General features: G+C 42.3%; 1 protein-coding gene across 2 annotated transcripts in view; it reads left to right on the top strand.

Moving 5' to 3' along the window:
- Positions 1–19,664, top strand: part of TRMT2A (tRNA methyltransferase 2 homolog A) — a 65,360-nt gene extending 45,696 nt beyond the window's left edge. The window contains exons 11-13 of one of the 2 annotated variants that reach the window (XR_008846661.1): positions 294–638; positions 10,091–10,187; positions 18,912–18,941. Coding sequence is in view for 1 of the 2 variants with exons in the window: in XM_056532692.1 (XP_056388667.1) it covers positions 10,091–10,187; positions 18,912–19,152 (338 nt within the window). In the remaining variant the exon portion in view is untranslated. Of the gene's footprint in view, positions 1–293; positions 639–10,090; positions 10,188–18,911 lie in introns of both variants that reach the window. The other variant, XM_056532692.1, reaches the window with a different exon arrangement.
- The last annotated feature ends 522 nt before the right edge of the window (positions 19,665–20,186 follow it).

The raw sequence follows: 20,186 nt of genomic DNA, 5'->3' as shown, positions 1-20,186 counted from the left end.
TTTTAAAAGTCAAACTTTTTCATTTAATGTTAGAAATTGCTGAATTTTGGACCCATAACTTTAGTTTTTCTGTATACAGGGCTGTAATAGGGAAAAATGTTTGCACTGTTATGTGTATTTATTTTTTTCGGTACCACTTTTGAACATATATGACTGGATCACTTTTTATAAATCTTTTTCTGGGATGTGATGTGACCATAAATGAGCAATTTTGGACTTTGGTATTTTTTTATGTTCACCCCATTCACTGTACGGGATAATAAACATTATGTTTTTTTCAATTCTTTATTTAGTTTTTCAACAATGTCATAACAAAGATGAAGAACAGTAAATTAAAGCAGGCTGCATGCATTTGGCTCAGAGCATTCGGGTCAGACAGGGTTACATAACTGTCTTGGCTCAGTTTACATGTCTAATAACAGCTCCCTCAAGCCCATAAATGCGGTAACATACGGTTAAAGGTTGTCATCCGGAGATTGCACCTAATCGCCGGAGCGGCTTGAGATCGGCAATAGAAGTACGCTCTCCAGACCACACCAATTTAACTTTAAATAGAGAAGTGTCAAAATAAAGTTCCAAAACAAATCAAGTTCGGTAAAAACTCAGAATACAGAAAAGAGGAAAGAGAAGCAAAGAAGGTAAGAGAAGAGTAAGGGAAGGCCATAGAAGGGGGGGGGGGGGAAGGGGGAGGGGTAGGGAGAGGAAGGGGGGGGGGAGGAATGGGATGGGGCAGACCAGGCATGTCAATCGGAAATCCGCATCATAGAGCTATTATGACATCTATCCCATATTAGTACTTGTGGCTACTGTGTTGGACTGTGGTACATCTCTATAGTGCAACCATGGATACCACGTCTTAAAGTATTTATCATAAGAGCGACTGTTCCCGCTGGACAACTCCTCCAATCTACAAATGCTGTTCACTTTAGCTATCCATTCATGCACCGTCGGGGTGTTAGGTTGTCTCCAATGTAATGGAATCAGTAGTTTTGCTGCAGCCAACAAATGTGCTAGAAGAGAATGCTGGTGTAGTGTAGCTCCTGTATGTGGTAGGCCTAAGAGTACCAATGATGGGGTCAGTTGCACCGTTTCACCCAGGATCAAATCTATGTGTCGCCCCACCTCCTTCCAGAACTCTGCCATCACCGGGCATGACCACTATAAGTGGGATAGTGAGCCAGTGTGTATGCATCCACGCCAGCATTCTTTCGTAGGAGACAAGCACCAGTGGTGCAGTAGCTCTGGGGTTCTGTACCATCTGGACAAAAGCTTGAAAAATAAACATTATGTTTTATTAGTTCAGACGTTTATGCACACGGCGATACCAATTGTGTTTTTTATTTAAGAAATGGGAAAAGAGGATTATTTTAATTTTTATTAGGGGAGGGGCTTGTGTGTTTAACCCCTTGGGGACTCAGGGTTTTTCTGTTTTTGCACTTTCATTTTTTCCTCCTCACCTTTTAAAAAGCATAACCCTTTAAATTTTGCACCTACAGACCCATATGATGGCTTAATTTTATTTTTGCACCACCAATTCTACTATGTAATGACATCGGTCATTTTACCCAAAAATCTACAGCGAAACCATAAAAAAAAAACATTGTGCGTCAAAATTGAAAAAAAATTATATTTTGTAACTCTTGGGGATTCCGTTTCTACGCAGTAAATTTTTTGGTAAAAATGACACCTTATCTTTATTCTGTAGGTCCATACAATTAAAATGATACCCTACTTTTTTAGTTTTGATTTTGTCTTACTTCTGGAAAAAAATCATAACTACATTCACGAAAAATAACTTTATTTTTCTGCATATGGGGGTGAATGAGGGCTCATTCTTTGCGCCGTGATCTGAAGTTTTTATCAGTATAATTTTTGTTTTGATCTGACTTTTTGATCACTTTTTATTCATTTTTTTTTTAGGGCATGAAAAGTGACCAAAAATATGCTATTTTGGACTTACGTGTACTCCATTGACTGTGCGGTTTAATTAAGGATATATAGTTGGGACATTTATGCACGTGGCCATACCACGTATGTTTATATTTATTTTGAAATAGGTTTTTTGTTTTTTTTATGGAAAAAGGGGGGGGGGGGTGATTCAAACTTTTATTAGGGATGGATTAAATCACATTTATTAACTCTTTTTTTAAAACTTTTTTTTGCACTGTTAGTCTCCATAAGGGGCTATAACATGCAGTACATTGATTGCCAGCATTGATCAATGCTGTGCCATAGCATTGCATTGATCAGTATTATTGGCGGTCGGTTGTTGAAGACTGGATTTCAGGCTTGGAGCAATCATTCACCGATTGGATGCGCAGGAGGCAGGTAAGGGACCCTCCTCTTGTGTCCTTGCTGATCGGGACACCGCGGTGGTCCCGATCAGCTCGACTGAGCTGCCGCGAATGCTTTTTTTTACATTTTAGACGCGGTGATCAACTTTGATTGCCGCATCTAAAGGGTTAATACCGGACATCACCGTGACCAGTGTTGTCCAGTATTAGTCCTGGCTGCCGGGATGGACCCAATATGAACAGATATAACCGCGTGACCCTGTTTTTTTAACATTATTTTACTTACACTTTTCAAGTTAAGTTTTATATGCAATTTTTAGATTGCTTACATTGAGTAATGCTATGCTGTTGTGATCAGCGATCTGCTGATAGGGCCTGCTGAGCCAGTCTCTATCAGCAGATCAGAGCCAAGACTTGCTCAGAGAAGGTGAGAGGACCTTCGGCAGGTGAAAAGACAGATTAGATGTCAGATCAACAGTAATTGCAGAGCTTAATTGCAGTGATCGCTATTGATCATGGCACTTAAGGGGTAAAAAAAGGAGAGTGATGGCTGCTCTGTCATTGACTGTAAGTGCATAGCTGCTGATAGCAGCCGTCACTTACAGTCTTTGAAGCAAGCACAGCTCCTGCACCCACTTCATTGCCGGACTGCCACTCAGGATGTAATGTGCATCCCAGTGTGATAAGTACCAGGGCATGCCTGGTGCCCTGGTACTTAACGCATACAGTATGCTCGTACACATACAGTTGAAAGTGGTGTTCACTCGCTTGGGTATTCAGGGCAAAGAGTTCTGGATTCCCATTAGCTATGAGTACGGGTGGGAAAAAAATGTATATATATTTTTTTTCTTAAAGTCCGGCTGGGCCTACTTTCAGGTAGGGGCCTGAAGCTGCAGCTCTATCAGCCCCTACATTAATCAGGTCTGCCAATGGCTTATCTGATCACCTGCAGGTCTCCTTACAATGTTTTCAAGGTTTTTACTCCAACCCCTTCGTGGTCCCCAAGAAAGGCGTTTCTGTTCGCCCAATCTTGGATCTTGAGCATCTAAACCAGCATCATCTACTCCTCCATTTCCGAATGGAGTCTCTCTGTTCGGTGGCGGTGTCCATGGATCAAGGGGAGTTTCTTTCCTCGGTGGACATCAGGGATGCCTACCTCCACATTCCAATATTTTCCGGTCATCAGCGGTACCTCCGCTTGCAGTTCTGGAAGGCCATTTTCAATTTGTGGCTCTCCCCTTTGGTCTGGCCACTGCTCCGCGGGTCCTTACCAAGGTCCTGGCGCCTTTGATAGCCCTTTTACGGACAAAAGGTGTCTCAGGGATTCCTTTCTTGGATGACCTCCTGATCAGAGCTCCAATCAGAGCTCAGAATCTGGAGTCTTGGTCTCAACCTCCAGGCCTTGTCTCGCTTGGGTTGGATAGTCAATCAAGACAAGTCCAACCTATCTCCTACCCAGTCTCTAGTTTTCCTGGGGCTCCAGTTCCACACGGCCTCTGCCGCTTTCGACTCCCGCCGGACAATTGTCTGACTCTCTTGTCAGGAGTCCGATTACTTCGGCACCCTGCACCAGTTTCCATTTGCTTTTGCATGGAAGTCCTGGGTCGGATGGTGGCAGCCATGGAGGCCATGCCATTCACCCAGTTTCATTATCGACCTCTTCAACTGTCGATTCTCTCCTGATGGGACAGGTCTCCGTTGTCTCTCGACCGCAAGATCATTCTATCTCGACAGTCTTGTCAGTCCCTTCTGTGGTGGCTTCGTTCCCCCCTGCTTCTTCAGGGGTGCTCCTTACTGCCCCTCCACTGGCAGGTCGTCACGACTGATGCCAGTCTGTCGGGCTAGGGAGGTGTTTTTAAGGACCGCACGGTCCAGGGCCTTTGGTCACTCCGAGAAGCGTTCCCGCCATTCTCGTGGCCCAGACTTGCCCCGGAGGGCATGGTACGTTGACACGGTCAGGCTCCTGAATGACGTACCGCTGCGCCTTCCCCCTCATCCAGACCTCCTATCTCAAGGTCCCCTCTGCCACCCCAATTTACCGTCTCTGCTTTTGACGGCGTGGCGTTGAGATCGCGGTTCTAAGGAGCCGAGGTTTCTCTTCCCAAGTGATTTGCACCATGCTCAGTGCTTGCAAGCCCTCCTCTGTGACAATTTACCACCGTACCTGGCGGTTTTATTTTCGTTGGTGTGAAACTCGGCCTTTTTCTCCGGTCGTGTTTTCCTTTCCCCGACTCCTTTCCTTTTTGCAGTCGGGGCTGGAACAAGGGTTGGCTCTCAGCTCCCTTTAAGGGTCAAGTTTTGGCCCTTTCCATTCTTTTTCAACGTCCTCTGGCGTCCAATTCTCATGTCCAGACCTTCTTCAGGGAGTTGCACACGCTGCCCCTCCTTATCGGTCCCTTTCTCCCCCCTTGGGACTTTAACTTGGTCTTAGGTGCCCTGCAAGGCGCTCCTTTTGAACCTCTCAGGGACATTCCTCTTCGCCTCCTTTCCTGGAAGGTGGCTTGCTTATTGCTATTACCTCTATTAGGAGGGTGTCAGTGCTGGCAGCTCTCTCCTGCCGCTCTCTCTTCCTGGTTGTACACCAGGACAAGTTGTTTTCCGTCCTGATCCATCCTTCTTACCTAAGGTGGTTTCGGCCTTTCATCTCAATGAGGACATCGTCCTGCCGTCCTTTTGTCCAGCCCCTTCTCATCCCAGGGAGCGTTTGCTCCACAAACTTGATGTGGTGAGGGCTGTTCTGACCTATCTCTGTCACTTCTTCCTTTCGGCAGTGTGACTCCTTTTTTGTTCTTCTGGAAGGTTGTCGTAAAGGACAACCTGCTTCCAAGGCCACCATTTCTCGGTGGATCCGATCTGCTATTTCGGAAGCTTACCGCTGCAAGGGGAAGATCCCATCCCTCAGGGTTTTGGCTCATTCCACCCATTCTGTCGGGGCATCCTGGGCCCTCCGCAACAAGGCTTCAGCCTCGCAGATCTGTAAAGCGGCCACATGGTCGTCTTTGCACACTTTCGCAAGGTTCTACCAGATTCATACCTTTCCATCAGCTGATGCTAGTCTGGGCCATAAGGTGTTGCAGGCGGCGGTGGTCCAGCCGTCCACCTGACTGATTTCCTTGTCCACCCAAGGGACTGCTTTGGTACGTCCCATAGTCTGTTTCCCCCAATGGAGCCTATTGAGAAAAGGAGATTTTTATGCTTACCGTAAAATCTCTTTCTCGAAGGATCCATTGGGGGAAACAGCTCCCACCCTGTTCTGGTGTTTCTATTTCAGTCATCTGACCGAGGGTGTGTTTCAGTTACTTTTTCTTCTGGTTGCTCGGACAGTCTGTGGTTTTTTTCTGGACCTGTCGGTCGGTGCCTGTGGGCGGGTATACCCTGCTGGGAGGAGCTGACTTTTCTTGTTGCCATAGTGTCGAACCTCCTAGAGACGGCAGCATATACCCATAGTCTGTGTCCCCCAATGGATCCTTCGAGAAAGAGAGTTTTTACGATAAGCATAAAAATCTCCTTTTTAAATGACCCTTTTTCCTATTTTACACCAAAAAGTGTTAAAAATATAAATTAAAAAATAATAAACATATTTGCTACCGGGGTGTGTGTAAATGTCCGAACTATGAAAATGTTATGTTAATGATCGGCAAAGAACGTTCCGTGGCTGATGACGGGGGCAATACAGGGGCTGGAGTATCGTGGCTGTGTCCATAAGGGGTTAATCTTTGGTTTAACATATAATTTTTTTTTATCCCTTTCAACAGTATGACATGTATATTTTAAATGTAAACAAAAACATGGTGCAAACTAGACCAAAATAGACCATAGTTCCCATAGTGGTTTCACCAAATGTACTGTACTCTCCATTATACATGTCAGGTGAGGTTGCCAGAAAATAATTTTTGTTCCTCTTAGAAACATAGAATGTGTCAGCAGATAAGAACCATTTGGCCTGTTTAGTCTGCCCTTAGTAAGACCAACAACATTACAGCAGTTAGAAAACCTTTTAAGGCCGCATTAACACGACGTACGTTTGAAGTGCGGAATTCATGCAGAATGTGTGCAGAAATTTCAGATTTTCCTGCAGAATTCCACATGATCAGCTCCTTTTTTAAGCTTTAAAGATCGCTAAAAAGGATGTACATTGCGTTTTTTTTGTTAAATTTCGTAGGTTATCCCCAAAAAAAGGAACAGGAGTGATGCTGTATGAATGCTAGTAATTGTAGGTAACCAATACATTTTTTTATAACAAATTTTTATTTAATTTAGGGACGTAGGGAGCCATTTTTGGGAGCAAGGCAGTGAGAAAAGAAAGCCTCAGACATCACAACAATGGAAGACAGGTAGGTATAATTATATGTGATAGATTTCAACTTGAATTAATGGTGACTGTATAGTGTCATATGTAATTTTATTAAATACATAAAGTTTAACCTTTTAATTTAATGTCATTAGCATTTTTTAAATAATTAAAATGTTAAATGTGTATAAATCTGTTTCGCTAACTCTTGCTACTTTTATCTTTCATTACAGATTTAAAATTGCTGGCTTGAGCTGTCAAATGTCAGTATGTTAAGTGGCAAAAGCACAAACTTAATTGGCCAGACCACAAACTCAATAGGCAAAACCCCAAACTTAATTGGCAATTGAGTTTGGGGTTTTGCCTATTGAGTTTGTGGTCTGGCCAGTTAAATTTGGGGTTTTGCCACTTAACATACTGACATTTGACAGCTCAGACAGCAATTTTAAATCTGTAATGAAAGATAAAAGCAGTGAGAGTTAGCAAAACAGATTTATACACTTTTAACATATTTTTAAGGATTTAAAAATGCTAATGACACTAAATAAAAAGGTAAAACTTTAGATTTTTAACAAAATTATATGACACTTTACAGTCATCTTTAATTCAAGTTTAAATCTATCACATAAAATTGTACATACCAATGTTGTGATGTCTGCAGCTCTCTCTTTTCTCACTGCCCCACTCACAATAATGGATCCCGTTTCTAAATTAAATAAAAATTTGTTATAAAAAAAAAATTTGGACACACCTCCTTCAAAGAGTTTTCTTTATTTTCATGACTATGAAAATTGTAGATTCACACTGAAGGCATCAAAATTATAGACATAACAAAAAAGTGTGAAACAACTGAAAATATGTCATATTCTAGGTTCTTCAAAGTAGACACCTTTTTGCTTTGATTACTGCTTTGCACACTCTTGGCATTCTCTTGATGAGCTTCAAGAAGTAGTCACCTGAAATGGTCTTCCAACAGTCTTGAAGGAGTTCCCAGAGATGCTTAGCACTTGTTGGCCCTTTTGCCTTCATTGGGTTCAGGTCTGGTGACTGTGGAGGCCAGGTCATCTGGCGCAGCACCCCATCACTCTCCTTCTTGGTCAAATAGCCCTTACACAGGATGGAGGTGTTTGGCGTCACTGTCCTGTTGAAAAATAAATGATGGTCCAACTAAACGCAAACCGGATGGAATAGCATACCGCTGCAAGATGCTGTGGTAGACATGCTGGTTCAGTATGCCTTCAATTTTGAATAAATCCCCAACAATGTCAACAGCAAAGCACCCCCATACCAGCACACCTCCTCCTCCATGCTTCACGGTGGGAACCAGGCATGTAGAGTAGGGATCGACCGATATCGTTTTTTTTAGGGCCGATACCGATAATCGGTGGAGGTTAGGGCCGATAGCCGATAACTTATTTCGATATTCCGGTATAAGTTATCGGCTATTTATCCCCCCTCGACACCGCTGCAGGTCATTGATTTAAAGCGGGCGCTTTAAATCAATGCACTGCAGTGGCTTTTGCGGTGCCATAGGCCGCTGCCGCCACCACCCGCTTCTCTCCCCCTACCTGTCAGGGTGGTCCGGGCAATCCATCCTTCCTGTAGTGTCCGGCGGCATTCCGGGTGGAGGGTGAACCGGTCCGGGCTGTCCTTCTTCTCCGGCGGTCATCTTCTCCACTCCGGGCAGGCTCCGGCCTAGTACGCTGCATAGACGCCGCGGCGCAGCGACGCACCTGACGTCACGGCATAGCGGCGTCTATGCAGCTACTAGGCCGGAGCCTGCCCGGAGTGGAGAAGATGACCGCCGGAGAAGGACGACAGCCCGGACCGGTTCACCCTCCACCCGCAACGCCCCCGGACACTACAGGAATGATGGATGGCCCGGACCACCCCCATTATGGGTAAGTTAAATTTTTTTTTATTGACTCGGAGGGGGGGGGAGGGGCCCGACCGGTATAGCGATATGGGCAAAAATCCATACCGGTATACCGCCCAGCATCACAGTGGGGGGAGCGGTCGCGGTGCGTTGGGTCGGGGGGGAGCGGTCGCGGTGCGGCGGGTCGGGAGTGGTCGCGGTGTGGCGGGTCGGGAGCGGTCGCGGTGCGGCGGGTCGGGAGGGGGGGGCGGTCGCGGTGGGGTGGCGGGGCATTATCGGCTTATCGGCAAGGTAATTGCCGATAATGCCCAAAATCGTGATTATCGGCCGATAATATCTGCCATACCGATAATCGGTCGATCCCTAATGTAGAGTCCATCCGTTCACCTTTTCTGCGTCGCACAAAGACACGGTGGTTGGAACCAAAGATCTCAAATTTGGACTCATCAGACAAAAGCACAGATTTCCACTGGTCTAATGTCAATTCCTTGTGTTCTTTAGCCCAAACAAGTCTCTTCTGCTTGTCGCCTGTCCTTAGCAGTGGTTTCCTAATAGATATTCTACCATGAAGGCCTGATTTACACAGTCTCCTCTTAACAGTTGTTCTAGTTGTTCAGCTGCTAGAACTCTGAGTGGCATTGACCTGGTCTCTAATCTGAGCTGCTGTTAACCTGCGATTTCTGAGGCTGGTGACTCGGATGAACTTGTCCTCCGCAGCAGAGGTGACTCTTGGTCTTCCTTTCCTGGGGTGGTCCGCATGTGAGCCAGTTTCTTTGTAGCTCTTGATGGTTCTTGTGACTGCACTTGGGGACTCTTTCCACCTAGAATATGCCATATTTTCAGATGTTTCACACTTTTTTGTTATGTCTATAATTCCACTTGTGTTAATTCATAGTTTTGATGCCTTCAGTGTGAATCTACAATTTTCATAGTCATTAAAATAAAGAAAACTCTTTGAATGAGAAGGTGTGTCCAAACTTTTGGTCTGTACTGTATATTTTTTCCGGACTGTGCAATGCAGAATTTTAGCAGCGGAATTCTGCATGCAGACATTCTGGTGTCTGAATGAACTTGCCGAAATAAATGAGCAATCTTTCAAGAAAACTTAGACTGTTATTTTGTTTCTCCTATGAAGAGCAGTATTGCTTTTTTTTTACCTTACATGGTACCAAACTGTTTTTCTTATCTGGTTGCCATGTAATAGTCATGTTAAAAAGATTAAAAAAAAGACAGATCACTTTCTAATGTATTGACTTTTTAAGTGTGTTTGGCCGATGGGAGGAGCTCTGCTCACCTGATGTTGTTGTGCAACTTGACACAACAATAATTGTTTAGGTATCAGGTCCTGAACATCAGAATGTCAGATAAAGAAAAAGAAAAACATTCTGGAATGTGCCTGACAGTACTTCAAATTATGTTATTTCCAAAGAAATACAAAAAATAATAATGTATGTAATGCATTTATTTTTATTATTTACACGGAGAATATTTTGTACAACTTGAATGTAACCCATAAAATTGTGATGTATTTTCTCCAGCCTTCTATTTTTCATAGAGACATCTTATTCTGTATGTATACATGACTGTATTTCTCCAACAAGGTGTTTAACTGTTATGAAACATTTTCAGATTCCAAAGTAGTTATTGCAATCCGAAGAGCTGAACACCTCAAACGTCTGATCTATGTCTCCTGCAATCCAAAAGCTGCCTTGAACAACTTTGTAGAGTAAGTTATACCATTGAAATACACATAATACTAATTGTAGCTATAAATCATTTTCCTTATTTCCCAGAAAAACTGTCTAGTATCATACACTTTTTTTATTTTGTAGCATATTGAATCGTCTTTTATACAGCACTTTTAAGTACCTGATTCCTGCTAGATTGAAGCAAATATGGGGCCTGATTCATCAATCTTTACTTTGCTAGATTTTGGCGAAAATTGCACTGCATCTTTGCACAAATTCTTGTAAAACACATTTATTAAGTGTTTAGACACTCTTAGCGGCTCACTTGACAAGGGGTGTGGCTTAAAAATGTGACACACTGCCAAAATTCATTAACATTTCTTTGTAGCTTTTTAAAGCCAACTTAAAAAAAATTTAAGATAAAAAGAGAAAAAAGGGAACACAATAGCGCCCCTGGTGAAGTACGTTAGGCACAGGTAGGGAGATGCTGGTAATAACACTCACCCTGTAGTGTTGCGCTCAGAGCACAACATCTGATATCGCATATATCATAAAATGGGATCCTGCAGCTTGATTCCCCCGATCCCAGGCAGCGTCTGGTCCGTTAATGGTGTAGGCAGCAGAAGAAACAAAAACGGAACTTATTCCAAGCACCAGATCCCTTGAGATAGTCTAACAAAGTAGACCAATTTCCATAAAAGAGAACATTTATTCCAAGCATAGATCAACGCGTTTCAGACCCGAAACGGGCCCTTCATCAGGACAGAATGCTTCGTCCTCTGTTCCCTAAGGAACCGGCCTCATGGTCCCTCCGTTGTTATTGCTGCTTCCTGGAAGCAGCAATAACAACGGAGGGACCATGAGGCCGGTTCCTTAGGGAACAGAGGACGAAGCATTCTGTCCTGATACAGGGCCCGTTTCGGGTCTGAAACGCGTTGATCTATGCTTGGAATAAATGTTATTTTTTATGGAAATTGGTCTACTTTGTTAGACTGACTATCTCAAGGGATCTGGCGCTTGGAATAAGTTCCGTTTTTGTTTCTTCTGCTGCCTAAACTTAAAAAAAATTAGATTTAAAGGTCTAAAACTGAAACTAGTCATTATAAGCTGTACCAAATTGATCAAATAGTGTGAGCCACTGTGATAAATTTGCCACATCTTTAAATTGTCTAGTTTCAGTTTACGCTGTCCAGCTTTTTAACAGCATTGATAAATCTGGGCTGAAATATGTATAGAAGAGACAAATGCAGAGACTGATGGCACATACCAAGTGAATACAGTTTAGGCATGCTCGTAAGCATACTATAGTAGTTTTTGGCAATCACCGGCTCTGCCTTAAAGCTGCATGGAGCATGAGAGTCAGACGCAGCTTCATGCTATGGTCGACACGGCTGTTTTCATGCAGAGAGCTGGGGTGCAGTGTGGGAGATCGTGTGGTGTCCCAGCGGTCGGACCCCTCTTCAATCTGACCCTTATCCCCTATCCTTAGGATAGGGCATATCTTTTTAGAAACGGGAGTTTTTTTTATAAATTGTCCTCTTCTGAGCCATTTAACTTTTTTTTTTTTATTCTTGTTTTTATCGATACCATTTTTGTTTTGATGGCACTTTTTGATCGCTTTTTATAATTTTTTATGGTATAGGAAATTACCAAAAATCAGCAAATCTTGACTTTGATATTTTTTTTACGTCTACGCCATTCACTGTGGGGTTTAATTAATGTTATATTTTACAAGTTCGGACATTTATGCATGCACAGGTTTCACATATGTTTGTTTATATTTTACATAATTTTATTTGAAAAATAGGAAAAAGGGGGTGATTTAAACTATTGGGGGGGGGGCATTTATTCACATTTCTTACCTATTATATTTATTACTTTATAAATATGTATTTTTTTCACACTTTTTTTATATGCAATATTTAGATTGCTAACACTGATCAATGCTGTGCTTTTGTACAGCATTGATCGGTGTTACCTGGGCTCTGCTGCTCTAGCCTGGAGCAACAGAGAAGACAACAGACTGCATGGAGGCAGGTAGGGACCCTTCGGCCATCATGTAAGCTGATCAGGACCCAGTATATATTTATAATTTTTTCACTAATACTGCATTTGGGGGGATGAAATTGTTCAGGATCCATCTTTATAAGAGTGGGCTCAGCGCGACCCATATAATACTTTTTTTTTTTTTCAATTAAACGTTTTTATTTACACACTTTTTCTAAAAGACAAACCGTGGGACCCCAAGCGGGGAGGCCCATGCCACAAACCTAACCCCGCCCCCCACACATAACCAAAAGGAACAAAATGAGTAGACAAGTATCAAATGTGCAAGAAAGGGGTACAAAAGGATATACATCTGCAAAGCCATAAATAGTCTCCAGCAGACAGCACACTAGGGGAGACTAAACAAAGAAAAAGAGAAAGATGCACTAGGTGCACCTTAAGTAGCAAAATAGCTTAAGAAACAGAGAGGAGATGAAGAGAAAAAAAATTAAGATGTCCCGGGTTTGGATGTTAAACTAATCCCATACGAAACCTCCGCACTTCTTTAGAAGCTAGTCCGGACTCCTTCAGCCACATTCCCCACAGCTTCTCAAACTTGTGCAGAGCATTCCGCCTGCGATACAGCCTCTTTTTCAGATTAACCAGCCAATTAACCTAAGTGATAAATTCCATAGCAGTTAGGAATTTAGTCAATGCACCGCAATTGGGGATTTTCCTAGTCCCTTATGACGGAAAATATAGATTTTATTAAAGACAGGAGGCGAACATTTTGCATACTCTTCTTTTACTACTCAGGTGTTAGCAGCAAGGTATAATCACAAGGTACATAGAAAAAAACGTTACATATGCAAATAAGGTGTGTCAGGTAACCAATCAGGTGCTAGCATAGGTGATAAGAGACAAGGTAACATACAATACTTCCTCTTCTTTGATGTCACAGTATAACGATATAGTATAGCATAAACCTAAAACATAACAGGAAAAAACGCTAAAGTCCACTTGTTGGTAAACAAGAAAATATATATAGATGGAGTAAAGTCCACACAAAAAATTTTTTGTTCTTGAGGTTGGAAATCACGTGGAGGAAAAGTTCCTTTGAGCGATGAACTGGAGCAACTTTATGAACTGGAAACAAGTCCTAGAAGATGTAGGTAGCCAAGTGTTCTGTTGACTCGAAGATAATTGTCAAACCAAAAGTTACACTGAAAGAACAAAGATAATATAATAATAATAAAGGGAAGGGATAAAGGGAGGGAAAATGTTCGCCTCCTGTCTTTAATAAAATCTATATTTTCCGTCATAAGGGACTAGGAAAATCCCCAATTTTATTACAAGACTGGAGGCTCCATTTTGCAAGTTTAAAGCTATAGAAAGGAAACTTGAATAAAAATATGACAGGATATATACAAGTTTAAACAATTGCCATAGAAACATGCGAGTCTGGTCTGAAATAAAAGGTTTTAAAAGTTGATTCGGAACTCCAATTGGCGGCTTTAAGAATATCCGAAAGGGATACCCCTGATTGTTTCAGCTTAGTGGACATGGCTCCTCTGGAGGAGTGGGCTTTAAAGATAGAAATGTCAATACCTGCCAATTGCATAATCTGCTTCATCCATCTGGCCAAAGAAGGGGATGAAACAGGACGGTAAGGTTTACAGAAGGAAATGAGTAATTGAGTGTCAGAAGGGTTACGGAAAGATTGTGTTCTTTGTTCGTAAGCCTGTAGGCATGAAACTACACAGAGATGTGTCTGTTGAGGGAAAGATGGATAGAATACTGAATGAAGAGAAGTTTTAGTACGTCTGTATATAGAAAAACGAACACCATCAGGTAAGAACTGTCTGTGAGATATATCTAAGGCTCTGACATCCGAAATTCGTTTAAGGGATATCAAGCAAAGGAGGGCCGTTAATTTAAAAGATAGTACTTTTAATGTAAGGGAATGGTTATCACCTAAGGAATTCAAATATTGCAAGAGAATATTCACATCCCAGGTAGACTGGTATCTGGGTAATGGTGGACGTCTGAATTTTATGCCTTTTAGTAATTTACAAATTAAGGGATGTTTACCCACAGATATATAATTAATAGGAGCGTGGTAGAAGGAAATGGCTGATCTATAGACGTTTATGGTACGGTAAGCTTTTCCCGTATCAAAAGATGAAGATAAAAAATTTATAATATGATTTAAAGGTGCATGTACGGGATCCAAACCCCGTTGCATGCACCAACCAGACCAAATTTTCCAGGCTGATCTGTAAGCAGATCTGGTACCTGGAGCCCAGGCGTCTGAGAGGATTTCTCTAGATGAGTTAGAAAGTCCGAAACCCGGGTCTGGTGACCCGAAACACACCAGGCTATCAACAGAAGATTGTTGGATGTTATGAGAGGATGAGGGTTCCCTAGAGAATCCCGAAGTAGGAAAGGATGAGAAGGGAGTAAGCGAGGGAAATCGATAAGCATTTCCAGAATCTGAGGGAACCAAGATTGTGTTGGCCACCAAGGAGTGATGAGAGTTACTGTTGATTTCTGAGATTTTATGAGAAGGAGAACTCTCGGAATCAGGATAAAGGGAGGAAATGCATAAAGGTTCTCCAAGGGCCAATGTTGGAGGAGGGCATCTATGCCCTCTGCCTCCGGATCGGGACGCCAGCTGTAAAAGCGATGAATCTGTCGATTCAATCGGGATGCAAAGAGGTCTAGGAGGAAAGGACCCCACAAGGAATTGATGCGATTGAATATCTGAGGATCCAATTGCCAATCGCTGGAATCCGTAAGGAAACGGGAGTTCCAGTCCGCGATGATATTGGAAAGACCTGGTAAGTATTCTGCCTTGATGGTGATGTTTCTGTGAAGACAGTAGTGCCAAAGATCTTTGGCGATGTTGGCCAGAAGAAAAGATTTCGTACCACCAAGTTTGTTGATATACTGTACTGCGGAGATATTGTCCATCCGTAAGAGGATGCAACAATCTGATCTGTTCTTCGCAAAGCTCTTGAGAGCGAAGAACCCTGCCAGTAATTCCAAACAGTTGATGTGGAATAGAGATTCTTCTGGAGACCATTTTCCTCCTGTTGAAGAGGATCCGCATCGGGCCCCCCAACCTGAACGACTGGCATCTGATTCTATAATCAGATCTGGAACAGAATTGAAGATAGTCTTTCCATTCCAAACTTGAAGATGTTTTAGCCACCAAAGAAGTTCTTCTTTGGTATCTGGGGTTAGGGCTATTTCGTCTGAATATCCTAAGCCGTTTCGAAGATGATGCGCTTTTAGACGTTGGAGAGCTCGATAATGAAGCGGGGCTGGGAAAATTGCTTGGATTGAAGCAGAAAGGAGACCCACTACCCGGGCTATGGAACGAAGAGAGACTGTTTGTTTGTTTAGGATGGAATAAATTTCCCTCCGAATGGTCTTCATCCTCCTGGAAGGGAGGCTGAGTAGGGCAGATTGGGTGTTTATCAGGAACCCCAAAAATTCTACCTCCTTGGAGGGAGCAAGGATGGATTTTTCCGTGTTGATAATAAAGCCCAGATTGGAGAGAAGAGATAGAGTCCATTGAATGTGGAGTCGAATTAGAGATAAAGATTGGGCCATAAGAAGTATATCGTCCAGATATATAATCAGACGGACTCCACGTGCTCTTAGAACTGCCACGACTGGTTTGAGTAGCTTTGTAAAGCACCATGGGGCCGAGGATAGGCCGAATGGTAGGCAGGTGAACTGCCATCTTTGATCCTTCCATAAAAATTGGAGGTATGGTTGAGATTCGTGATGTATTGGAACTGTGAGGTATGCATCCTTGAGATCTATTTTCGCTAGCCAGTCGTCTGGTAATAGCAGATCTCTCAAAAGGTGGATGCCCTCCATCTTGAAATGTTGATAGATCACATAATTGTTTAAATGTTTTAGATTTATGACAGGTCTGTATCCCCCGTCCTTCTTTTTCACTAGAAAAAGGTTGCTCAGGAAACCCTGAGAATGTAAGGGTACCTGAATGATTGCATTTTTGGAAATCAACTCCTTGATTTCTGTCTCTATAAGGGATTTGTTCTCCTCTGAGAAATGAATTGGTTGTGGAATTGAACATTGAATTGGAGTTTGGACAAATTCTATCTGATAACCTAGGATTGAGTTTAGGACCCAAGGGTCGGATGTTACCATGGCCCAAGTATGGGAAAAATATGCAATCCTTCCTCCTAATGGAAGTGGGGAAGAAAACATCGGATAAGGACTTACCGTTGTTGGGTCTGGATCTGGGGTATCCGCGGTGACCTCTGGCTCTCCATGGTCTTCCTCTTGTGGGGAAGAAGGGACTGGGTTGATAGGCAGGGGCAGGATTCTGGAACCTGTCTGGTCTTGGGGGGGCACGATTATATTGTCTCTCCTGAGACTGGCGGCTGGGAAAATTGCCCCTTCTTTTCCCAGCCCTGGGTAAAACCCGAGGTTGAAAAACCTTCTTGAGGGAAGATTGGGCTTTATTTAGTGATGAAAAGAGAGACACATATTTATTTATCTCTTTGATGAAGTCATCACCGAAGAGGAGTCCATCAGTGGGGGAATCCGGTTCTGTTGTAGCTAAGTTAATTAATTGTGGATCCAATTTTAAAAGGATGGACCTCTTGCGTTCAGTGCAGATGGTAGTGTTAATGCCACCAAAAATGCATAGGGCCCTTTGAGCCCAGCCTTTTAGGACCTCTAAATTCACTGGGTTACCCGAGGTATTGGCTTCCTCTGTGAGGTCTAAAATTTTTGCCAGTGGGCCAAGTAGGTCCAAAAATCTGTCTTGGATCGTCCTGAAGGACCGATCTACTCCTTTTTTGGGGTTTTTACCCGTATTATTAAGGTATTTAACCAGTGGAGGATCGATCTCTGGAGTAATGGATAGTTTGTTAGGGATACTAGGTCGTGGGCATTCTGCCCGTAGTCTGTTGCGGGTAGCCTTATCAATGGGTTTCCTTACCCAAAGGTTCAAAAATTGGGATACCTGGGGTTGAGGTTCCCATTCCCCAGAACGGGGGTGTTTAAGTAGACTGGGGTCAAAGTACGGAGTACCCGCACTGTCCATAATAACTGACTTGGGGATCTCAGTTGTTACTGGAGATTCCTCATTCTCAGAGATGTCCTCATACTCGGAGTCTGAATACCCCTCAGAAATCTCCCCTTCCTCAGATGAGGATTGGTCAGGGGAAGTGTTGTAAGAGTCCGGTTTCTCTCTACGGGATGCTCTCTTAACCCGGCTGTCATGTTTCTCCTCCCGGGTGGAGGGTATGGGATGCGACTTTTTAGCATCAGTATATCTGCTCTTTGTAGTAGCAGGACAAGGGACCTGATCCTTAGTCACTCTAGACTTTTTATAAGATTTTGAAGGACCGGTAGTGGGCATAGGCCGTTTATGGGAGGCCTTCCCAGATTTCCCCCATCCTTTGGCTAGTTTGGATGTGGAATCCTCCGCGGACCAAAATTGATCCGACGGGGTAGATGGTCCAGCTTTGGGGGATTTTTGGTAATTAGGATGGGACATGACCAAGGCTACTGATTGAGCCACAATTTCAGGTATGCTGGACATTGCATTTTGAACCGACAGGTTCACCATAGATTGTATGGCGTTGCCATCCATAATTTGAAAATTACAATTGGACCCCATATCCTTAGATGTATCCTCGTCAGCCATATTGTAGTATATATATATACTGAATGATATGGAGAATATATATGGGGAATTATATATGTATAGATTAAATTATATATATATATATATATATATATAAGACACAAGGAGTAAACCTATTTCTCCTATCCAATTCGCAATATTGGATGGTAAATACCGGTTTTTACCAGTAGGTGGCGTCACAGGCTAAGAATGACTGAGAAGCACTAGCTAATGCTGACGCGGCTGTCTCCGGAGTAACCAAGTTCTGACTGACAGGAATTTCAGTCACAGAACGTGAGGTGAAAGAGCGCGAAGCTGAGGACCAGCTCACGTGATATCACTAGAAGTCCGGCGGTGCCAAGACCAGCGATACCGAGGGGAAGATTAATGGGTATTTTCTTGAAAGAGGAGTGTATAAGAAACGGAGATAAGAGTGAGGAAGCGAAAGTAAGATAAACCCAGGGGAAAGCTTGGGAAAGTGTATATATGTTATATGTGGTGATAAGAGGATAATGGAACGGACGGCAGTATTGGTATAGTGACAAAAAGGTGATGAAAAACTGTAGAATGTATATATATATGTATGATAATACTCACAATATATATATAGTGTGAATTAATGTGAGAAAAAACGTTATAAAAGTATATGAGACAAGAGCAAAATTGATGAATACTTAACTTCTGAGTGGAGCAGCAAAGAAGAGGAAGTATTGTATGTTACCTTGTCTCTTATCACCTATGCTAGCACCTGATTGGTTACCTGACACACCTTATTTGCATATGTAACGTTTTTTTCTATGTACCTTGTGATTATACCTTGCTGCTAACACCTGAGTAGTAAAAGAAGAGTATGCAAAATGGAGCCTCCAGTCTTGTAATAAAATTAGTTTACGGACCATATACAGCATCCTATCCACCGTGACCCACATAATACTTAGTTGACTTTGAGCAAGTTGTCACCACCAACAGTTTCACCGGGCAGGAATAGGTGATCGCCAAGGGTTACCACAGCCAGGCCTGCGACAATCAGCTGATGTGTACATCTATGTGAATACTTTATATATAATAATTTACCTCTTTTTTTTTTTTTTTTCTTTCGTAGTCTGTGTCGTGCTCCTTCAAATCGTGTAAAAGGTCATCCATTCAGGCCTATCAGAGCTATGGCTGTGGACCTTTTTCCTCAAACCCCACATTGTGAACTTCTTGTTCTATTTGAGAGAGTGGAATATACCAAAAATGACATAACTTCTGCCCCAGAAACCAAGCAAGAACATAGAGACGGTCAGCAAGATGGCAATGGAGAAAAAAAATGCAATGCTGATGCAGAAGTAATAAATGCCTAGGTCTGTGCATACCATTCATCTATATGTCATATCAAGTGTTTTAATATGAAACTTAGACTGCCCTATTAAAGTCAGTATCACAAAATATAATGTATCATTTGCTAAGTAAAACTTGCTTTTAGTTTTTGAGTTTTTTAATAGTACATTGATTGAAGACAATGCAGAATATTTACTTTAAACTTAGCTCCGCACAAAAGTATGTTTAATTCTGTAGTCAAATGTCAGAATCCCAGCATTGGTGCACAGAGTATACACAACTGTAATTGTATACTAGGATGTCTGCCATTCTATTGTATTGGAGCTAAAAATGCAATTTAAACATATGTAATGTCGCCAACAAATATTACATATATATCACTATTTTGTTATATTAATATGAACATTAAATCTTGCTTACTATATAGTTAATATTATTAGATTATTTTTATATTGTCATTTCATTAAAAAAATTTACATTTCTTTTCCCAAAATAAAACCTGTATATATGTTTGCATTCAAAATTGGTACTAGAGGCTTCCAGCTAAACATGTTCTGTACTGCAGATAATAACTTCACATCTCCATGGCAGATGCCTATTTCTAGTTTTCCCTGACACATATGGCTAGTTAAATAAAATTGTTCTAATTCTTAGACCAGGCAATCTAGAAATGTACCAGATTTAGTAACTTGGACTGTCTAAAAATCTTGTGCATCTTTAGACTGTTTAGTCCAAGTTCAGATTGTGTAGTCTAAGCTTAAAACAAAGTTTGACATAGTTTACATAGTTTTAAAGCATTACTGTCATTTGCAGTCCACCAACTTTACGCAGCACTGCAGGGACAGGAGTTCACTGTCTGAGGTCAGCCCACAGATTATGTATATGCTCCACTTGCTTTGAAATTTGATTGGATTTGGGAAGGCTTTCTCAGTAGTTCTTCTGGACTGTCTGCTCACTCTCAGCCTTCTCTCTCCAAAATGGCATGTATATTGCAGTGCACAGGGCTTTATTAGCCTCTTAAACCCACCACTATGCTGTTTCCTCATTGGTCTGGGAA

The sequence above is a fragment of the Hyla sarda genome, chromosome 1 (genome assembly GCF_029499605.1).
Source record: "Hyla sarda isolate aHylSar1 chromosome 1, aHylSar1.hap1, whole genome shotgun sequence".
Taxonomy (NCBI): Eukaryota; Metazoa; Chordata; class Amphibia; order Anura; family Hylidae; genus Hyla; species Hyla sarda.
Note: the sequence above shows the minus strand (reverse complement) of the source record. Positions and strands in the feature narration are given on the sequence as shown.